At 45.4% G+C, this 9,118-nt stretch overlaps 1 protein-coding gene across 1 annotated transcript; it reads right to left on the reverse strand.

The window, feature by feature from the left end:
- LOC119131153 (rhodopsin-like) lies at nucleotides 1–9,115 on the reverse strand. The gene is made up of 5 exons (XM_037265327.1): nucleotides 7,950–9,115; nucleotides 7,700–7,868; nucleotides 6,966–7,131; nucleotides 1,085–1,324; nucleotides 1–853 (listed from the first exon to the last, which is right to left on the reverse strand). Exons 1-5 carry the CDS (start codon nucleotides 8,308–8,310, stop codon nucleotides 722–724), a joined length of 1,068 nt encoding a protein of 355 aa, XP_037121222.1. The 5' UTR covers nucleotides 8,311–9,115; the 3' UTR covers nucleotides 1–721.
- Nucleotides 9,116–9,118: the final 3 nt, after the last annotated feature.

The raw sequence follows: 9,118 nt of genomic DNA on the forward strand, positions 1-9,118 counted from the left end.
AAGCAAGAGTCAAGCAAAAAATTTAGACTTCAGCGCCACTCCTTGCTGCTCTAATGCTGAAAAATCACTTCAACATTCATAAAACATACAACATCAGATAACTGAAATTATATAATGTACATGTTAGTTGTGCCACTTCAGTATAAATATGTCAGGTTAAAAATATCTTTATTACTATGATTGTAATAAAAATGTATTGAAGAGTGACATTTTTTTAATGAAAATCAAAACAAATATTTTTATTTTTCTCTGGAGCCAGACTGTTTGAGAACCGCTAGCTTGAAGACCAAGGACGTCCTTTTGCGAGCAATCCCGGCCTTCATTTTGAATTGTTGCAAAGCATAAACAAGCTGGCTATTCCCTTTGTGGCATTAGCTACAAAGTCAGATTTGTCCTTTCATAGCGGGGGGAATTGGATGTGATTAGCTGCTTACTAGCTACAGACCCATCATTTGCATGCTGGCCAGTGAATGGCACGCAGCAGCACTTGAGAAGGCTCCAAAACGCCCACGTCGCTTCCAGAGTGTCAAACAGGCACAACAGCAAAAGGAGATGCGGGTCAGGAGGTTCATCCCAAAAATGAGAAGGGGGGGGGGGGGGATATTTATGCTGCTACCAGCTGTGATGGTGGCTTCCGAGATAGGACAAATGAGACACTGGTATGTGTGTGTGTGTTTGTGTGGGGGAGACGGGGATCAAGGAGAGAGTCAGGGTGCGCAGCTCAAGCGGGGGCCACCTGACTGGGGGCAATGGACGAAGTCTGTGTTTTGGAGAGTGTGGAGCTCGCTACGTCGTCATCGTCGCCGAACGGGTTCTTGCCGCAGCACACGGTGGTGATCATGCAGTTGCGGAACTGAAGGAACAGCACACTCATGTGAGCCCCCCCTCCCCCCAGGTTTATGTAAGGGCAGCAGGGTGGGGCCAGTGTGGACCTACAAACTTCCTTTCTTTTGTCACATCATGTTAAATTTGATCAAGCCTATTTTCAAGAATGAAAACAAATATATCTTGAAGCCATTTTTTCTAAGACTAATTTCAGTTGAGATTTTGGGAGTAAAAAGTATGGCAAGGCGAGCGAGCGTACCTGCTTGTTGAGCAGGATGTAGATGATGGGGTTGTAGAGGGCGGCGCTTTTGGCGAAGAAGGCGGGCGCCGTCATGAAGACAGGCCCGAATTGAACGCCCTGGTTGGCAAAGATGTACCAGGCCACGCTGGCGTACGGTACCCAGCACACCAGAAAAGCAATCACCATGACGACCACCATGCGGGTCACCTCCTTCTCGGCCCGCTGCGTGCTCTCTGACTCCTGCTGCTGTTGCGCCGCCTGCGTGTGCGTGGCGACAAACACACGTGTCAACTGCACTGCTGACATGTCTGCAAATGCTCGTCCATGTACTGCAGTGTAAAACAAAGTCGTGACTCGCTAGAAATACAAATGTGCACGAAGCACGTTTGTCACAATTCCTGCTTACATTTGTAACAAGGGTACTTGAGGATGAACGCATGAATTATGAAGGCTGAGTGAAGGCCCTCTTCCTTCTCAGCCCAGACTCACAATACTTTTCAGGCTTGGACGATTTTGTTTCTCCAGCGTGGAACTCATCTCCCTGACTCTAAAGTAAGTTTGAATCTTTTATTACACTGTTCGATCTTTTTTACTTCGCAGCCGGAGTGCCTGGGAGAGCGGAGGCTTCGTGGCCGTTTGTCTACCGTCGATCATCGGACACAAAGTATGGCTGCGGATCAAGAGGTTTGTACGGCTTCGTGCACCAACTGCACCCTTCTCTTAGAGAGATTGTCCCTGCTAGAGGGACGTGTCCGCCAGTTAGAGCAGAATTGCGCGATAACCGTAGATGTGGCGGATACAGTCGCGGACTGTAGTCAGCCCGCTAGCCCAGTTAGCATTAGCCCCAAGCGGCTTGCTAATCGCGATGAGCCAGGTAAGACGCATAGCCGTCCAAAGTCATCTCGGTCTACTGGCCGTCGCACTTTGGTCATAGGTGACTCCATTACCCGAAATATTACGCTTAAAAATCCAGCCACGGTAATGTGTATTTCTGGGGGCAGAGCACCCGACATAGAAGCTAATCTTAGGGAGCTGACTCGCAATAGGTCTAGTCAACAGCGTAGTTCCAACAACACTAGCTACTCGGACATAGTGATACACGTCGGCTCCAATGATGTTAGGATGAGGCAATCGGAGATCACAAAGAGAAACATAGCGAGGACTTGTGATCTCGCCAGAAAGATGAGTCGGCATCGAGTATTTGTCTCTGGCCCCCTGCCTGGGAGAGGCACTGATGAGAGGTTTAGTAGATTAGTCTCCCTTAATCGATGGATGGCTGGGTTCTGTAATAAGCAGGGACTGTATTTTATAGATAACTGGCCCTCCTTCTGGGGCCGCCCCGACCTGCTGAGGAAGGACGGCCTTCACCCTAACCGTGAAGGCGCCTTCACTCTTTCTAGGAATATAGATTACTGTTTGAGCCACGCATGACAGGTCACTTTAGAGCAGGCCGGGGCACAGGTGATTAGACCACCTGTCAGGATGGGTTTGGAGTCTGTTAAGCTAAAGTTAACTAGCGCTAGGCTAGACTTCCAGCATGCACATAGCTCCTTGTGTAGACTAGAGCGTGACAGTTTGAATAGTGCCACAGTACACATAAACACACTTTCTACTGGGGTAGTAGACAAATCCAATCACTCCACCCCAACCGGTTTTGCTGATGAAACGGTGCCTGTTTCAGATAATTTTACATGTGTAACAAATATTTACTATCAGATTCCCACGGTCGTATCGTCCCGCCGCGCTAACAAACATTCGAGAGGTGATGTCAGGCCTAGAGAACACAATCTTACTCGCATCTCGTTTAAATATCCTTCGATAGATACGCACCCTGACCGACCGATTACGCTTAAACTCGGTTTTATGAATATTAGATCGCTTCATACAAAAGCAGTTCTCGTTGATGACCTCATCACGGAACATAATCTAAACGTTTTTGGTCTCTGCGAGACCTGGTTAAAACCTAATGAACTGATGCCGCTTAATGAGGCCTCGCCTCCAAATTTTGTGAGCTCGCATGTGGCGCGTCCTCGAAAAAAGGGTGGGGGTGTCGCCCTCATCTCGAATTCTGAGCTGAGACTTAGGCCTCGTTCGACCAATGTATTTAAAACATTTGAAGTTCTCACTGTCCGATCCACCGCTTTACCGTCATTTTATCTTGCTGTTATTTACCGTCCACCCGGGGCTTACTCTGGCTTCCTGGATGAATTTTCAGAATTCGTGGCTGATCTCGTAACCAATGCCGATAATATAATTATCATGGGTGATTTCAACATCCACATGAATTTACCGTCAGAGCCACTTACTTCGGCGTTTCAGACTTTAACTGATATGTTTGGTTTTTCGCAAGCCGTACAGGCAGCAACGCATAAGAATGGAAATACCATAGATCTGGTATTATCCCGAGGACTTGCAACCTCAAATATAGCAGTGCTGCCATACACTACTGTTTTGTCTGATCATTACTTAATAAAATTTGAAATTTTAGTTTCTTGTCAAAGACAAGAGAGCAATCGGAATTATAGGAGCCGTAATTTTAACTCCATGACTGCAACTGCGCTATCTGAGTTACTGTCGCCGGCAACTGCCATATTTCCCGCGTACACCGGCTCTGTTGATAACCTTACAAATGAATTCAATGCGACATTGTTAAATGCCATTGACTCTGTGGCGCCGTTATGTCTGAAAACTCGCCGTAGATTGCCTACTCCGTGGTTCACGGATGAAACGCGTACGCTTAAGCAATTATGTAGAAAGCATGAGCGCAGATGGCGTCTAACCAAACTTGAGGTTTTCCATCAGGCATGGCAGGACAGCCTCCTGAAATATAAAGATGCGCTTATCTTAGCAAAAACTCGGTATTTCTCGCAAGTTATTAATCTCAATAAAAACAATCCGAAACACCTATTTGATACAGTGGCAAAGCTGACTCTACGCCAGCCGACCCCCGATAATTCCTTCCACTCAGCTGACGAGTTCATTAAATTTTTTGCTCAAAAGGTTGAGTCCATTAGGGACGAGATCAAGAATACCATTCCAGTCGTGCGGTCGAGCCCGCCGTGTACCAACGCTGATGATCATGCAACAACCCTCTCAACTTTTAATAGCGTGTCCCTTGAAAGGCTTACACAAATGGTTAGTGCGGCTAAACAAACAACATGTTTGCTCGACCCTCTTCCAGCCAAACTACTTAAAGAATTATTTCATATTTTAGGACCGTCTGTCTTAAATATAATCAAGCTGTCTGTCTCCTCTGGGATAGTGCCAACAGCCTTCAAAACCGCTATCATTAAACCGTTGCTTAAGCGACCAAATCTTGACCCGGACTGTCTCAGTAATTATAGGCCAGTTTCAAACCTCCCATTTATAGCAAAACTTCTTGAAAAAGTAGTAGCACAGCAGCTTAATGATTACATGGTCGCCAATAATCGATATGACTCTTTTCAGTCTGGTTTTAGAGCTAATCATTCCACTGAGACAGCACTTGCTAAAGTGACTAACGATCTCCTCATAGCTATGGATTCAAACACTTCATCTGTACTGTTACTACTCGATCTTAGTGCTGCCTTCGACACTGTAGACTTTGATATTTTATTAGGGCGTCTTAAAAGTTGTGTTGGTATTTCAGGGTCAGCACTAGGCTGGTTCCATTCCTATCTATCAAATAGGACGCACCGAGTGGTCCATGGCAATGCGTCCTCTGAGCTCTATAATGTTACGTGTGGTGTCCCACAGGGATCGGTTCTCGGACCAATTTTATTTAATATTTATATGATCCCGCTTGGGGACATAATACGTAAATATAATATTAGTTTTCAATGCTACGCGGATGACACCCAATTATATATGCCATTATCGATGACAGATCCGCGTGATTGTTGTAATCTTGAGGCATGCCTTGCGGAGATCAAGCAATGGATGTCTCTCAACTTCCTTCGTCTTAACCCAGATAAAACTGAGATGTTGATAATTGGTCCAACTCGTTTTCAACACTTGTTCAAGGAAACCGCTATAACTATAGATAACCGTACTATCACTCAGAGCGATACTGTAACTAATCTCGGGGTAATGTTTGACCAAACTCTCTCCTTTCAAAAGCACATTAAGAATATAACCAGAATTGCGTTCTTTCACCTTCGTAATATTGCAAAGATTCGTCCGATCCTCTCGACCGGTGATGCGGAAACTATTATACATGCGTTCGTCACGTCGCGCCTGGACTACTGTAATGTACTATTCTCTGGTCTTCCTAAGTCCCGCATCAAAAGTCTACAGTTAGTACAAAATGCTGCTGCAAGGCTGCTCTCACGGACAAGAAAATTTGATCACATTACCCCAATATTAGCCAACTTACATTGGCTCCCGGTCCATTTAAGATGTGACTTCAAGGTTCTTCTATTAACCTATAAATCATTGCATGGCTTAGCGCCTTCGTATCTCGTCGACCTAGTTGTTCCTTATGCTCCGTCTCGTAACCTTCGTTCGCAAAACGCTACCCTTTTAGCGACACCGAGGGCCAAGAAAGTGTCTGCAGGGTCTAGAGCATTTTCTATCCGGGCTCCAGAGCTTTGGAATGCCCTCCCAATGGATATTAGGACTGCTACCTCAGTAGAAACATTTAAGACACGTTTAAAGACACATTTCTATGACATGGCCTTTAACTAACTTGGAGTGGCCGATTCGGCCGGAGTTTGTTTTGTTTTCTCTCCCCCCCCCTCCCCGGCCGGGGAGGTGGTTAGGTGGCACCCAAGCTGACAGCGGCTATCTGGATTCTTGTGGGCTAATTCAGGTTGGGGGAACTGCAGCTCAACCTCCATAGCCAGGATAGCAGAGGGCTCCTCTGGCAGCCCTTCGCTCTGACTTGGACATCTACTTTTGATTTTCATATTATGTATTATTTGTGCCCTCTCTGCATCCATTACAACCTGGTGATCCTGAAAGGGGGATCCTTCCATCTGTGGTCCCTTCTCAAGGTTTCTCATTTTCCCCGGGCAGGGGTTTTGAGTTTTTCCTTGCCCTTTTGGGAGCTTAAGATCAGGGGATGCTTTGAGAATAATTGTCAATTTTTGTCTATGTGAAGCCCTTTGAGACTGCTTGTGATTTAGGGCTATACAAATAAACTTGACTTGACTTATTATTCATGAGGGTGACACAGTGAGGCAGCAGACTTCCTTCAGCTGGACGCCTTGGCTCCAAGCTGGCGTGCTGCTGGCAAAAGCCTTCGTGCCCCCCTCTGGTGTCCTTGAGACACCCAATTCTTGGAGGCCAGCCGCCGTCATTGCTTCCCTCCACCATTTAACAAGCCTTGCCAAAAGGATTTGGGAATTTCCACTGGCCAGTTAATCTTGAACATTTTGAGCCTCTACAAATGTTGTCATTTGGTGGGTAAGAATGTTTACTGTAATTTAAAAACATTTTTGTACTGTTAATATAGAAAAATAAAAACAATGCGGCCCCATTTCTTTCATTAAGATCTTTTGAAGCATTTTTTAAATCAATTCCACTATCCGATCATTTATTCATTTGGTGTGTTCCCAATGCATTTGAATGTTATCAATGTACATTGTATTAGCAATTTTAATCAGCTACTTAATTTCTCTCTGCTCTGCCTTTGAATGTCTTCAGATGTTCTGTTTTTTTCAGTGCATTAGAATATTGCAGCAAATAGGATATATTAGCATAATTACTATTCCTATCTTAAAATTGACTCGTACAATAAAACTTCAATCAAGGCCCACCCAAGAAGGGAAATCATCACTTATTAAAGCATTCACATTCCTTCAAAGTGATGATTTAGTTTCTTAATGGCTTCTGTTTGGTCAAGCGAATAGTGCAGAGACTTAAAGGTGTCACATTATTAAAGTTGCATTGGGGGGGTAAGTGAGGGCGGGTGCAGTACCGCTCTGACGGTGCAAAGCAGGCGGCCGTAGCAGAAGAAGATGATGACCAGAGGGACGACGAAATGCAGGACGAACATGTAGATGACAAATGAGGCGTTGTTGAGCTCCGGTTTGGGCGTGTAGTAGTCGATGCCGCACGAACACTGCATTCCCTCCGGGATGTACCTGCACAAGAGACTCGTGGATTTAGCAGAATGGACATCATTACAAGGTTTAAATAAATAAAAAATCGTTTCATTGATTATTTATAGTTACTTCAACTATAATTGGTTGGGCAAATGAATGCCATTTATTACAACTGATAATTATATTTTCAATAAATTTCATTAGACGATTAATTGTACAATTCAGCGGTTCTCAATGGTTCCACCTCAAACAATTCTCCATATAGCACCATAATGACCAACATTCAAATACAGCAGCATAGCAGGGCCAGATTTTATTCCTGAAAAGTTTGTAGTGTGAAAAACTTCACACTATTGTAAGTCACTGTCACACTTTTTTGAAAAATGAGCTTGAATATAAGAAAATAAGAAAATCTACTGAAATAATGATTCAATGAAAACGTATTGCGCATTGTGCCTAAATAAGAGTTTGAAAACCATTCTAAAAGATTTTTAATGCAAATAGACTGCATGAAAGAGTTAATTCTAACTATATGGGAAGTTGGAGTTCATTTCTCATTGACCGTGCCATTGTTAAAACATCAAAGCATGGAAAAACACTATCATACCGCGACCATCCGAGCAGGGGGGGCATGGCGCAGGTCAAAGCCATGATCCACGTGATGGCCAGCCCGCAGATGGCGTGCTTCTCCCCAAAGCGGAAATTGCTCATCGGTTTGCACACCACCACGTAGCGCTCGATCGCCAAAACCACCAGCGACCACAGGGCCACCTCGCCTAAAAGACACATTAACACGTGACGTGATGTGACAACACAACATGACGACAACACAACGAGGTGACGACACATTCCCTCACCTCCTAAAGTGGCGAAGAATCCTTCGATGTTGCAGCCGGCCACACCCAGGCTGAAGTAGCCATGCAAGGACGTGTAGAGCGTGACGGTGAAGCCCCCCAGCACCATGAAGAGATCGGCCACGGCCAGGTTGAGCAGGACATAGTTGAGGGGCGTCCTCAGCTTCTTGTGCTTGAGCGTGACGTAGAGCGTGAGGAAGTTGATGGGGAAGGTGGTGATGATGAGGAAGAGCATGTAGGCCGCCACCAGCGAGTACTTCCAAGGCTCGGCCAGGTAGTACTGCGGGTGCTCGAAGGGGCTGCGCACCACTCCTGTCTTGTTGGACATGGGCACGTAAAAGTTGGGTCCTTCTGTGCCGTTCATGGTGAGGGTCCGCGATATTCGTTTGTCTCGGAAATGTGGGGCAAGCCAGCAAGATTGGCTCTGTGGCGATGAAGCAAAGCTCTGCGGCCCCCCAAGGCGCCGGGCCACCTTTTAAGGTGACGCGCGGATTAGGGATGCGTGCAAAAAGAGAATTAGCACAATCTCGAGCTTGTCCTTTATCTCCTTCCTCCAAGAGAGAGTGAGGGCATCTAAAGCCGAAATGGAAAGTGGTCAGCTTGTGAAGAGGCCTGAAGCGACACAGACAAAGCTTCACTTCCAATCTGTTGATTTTATTCGCACGCTAATGTTACCTAGCTTGTTTTCAGGTTGCATGCTCTGCATTTTTTTTCTGTTGTCGAGAAAACATGTTACGACAGCTTAAAAAGGAATTTGATTGTTTTAATGGGAGTAGAATTGTGTGCTTGCGTGCGGGAGGGGTCACAGTGGAGATAAAGTCAGAAAGTTAGGGGGATTATTCCATTGTTCCCTCCACCCCTAACTGCGCCCCTGCCCCATCGGCATATGCAATTCTTGGACGGCAATTTGAGAAGATCCGCCCACGCATGAGACTTTGAGTCAGTCGCCGAGATGCCGGCTGCAAGAAAGCAGAAGCACAAAAAGTGAAGAAAAGAAGCAGCATTGTGTTTCTTCAAACCTCCTGAGAGCAACTCAAACTGTTGCGACATTTCAATCGGCGCAGAAAACTTTGTTCACTGCTGCTTTCGCATAAATCAACATGACTTTTTCTTTTCACCATCTTGCTTTCATCATTTGTGATTTTAACTTGATCATCAATCTGATTTTTTCT

The sequence above is a fragment of the Syngnathus acus genome, chromosome 2 (assembly GCF_901709675.1).
Source record: "Syngnathus acus chromosome 2, fSynAcu1.2, whole genome shotgun sequence".
In the NCBI taxonomy this organism is placed as follows: domain Eukaryota; kingdom Metazoa; phylum Chordata; class Actinopteri; order Syngnathiformes; family Syngnathidae; genus Syngnathus; species Syngnathus acus.

Excerpts from the sequence above, each read along its gene's own strand:
- LOC119131153 (XM_037265327.1), bottom strand. The coding sequence starts at position 8,310 with ATGAACGGCACAGAAGGACCCAACTTTTACGTGCCCATGTCCAACAAG. Across the intron at positions 7,132-7,699 it reads CCCCTGCTCGGATGGTCGCG|GTACATCCCGGAGGGAATGC; the intron begins GTATGATAGTGT and ends TCTCTTGTGCAG. Across the intron at positions 1,325-6,965 it reads TGCTTTGCACCGTCAGAGCG|GCGGCGCAACAGCAGCAGGA; the intron begins GTACTGCACCCG and ends ACGCACACGCAG.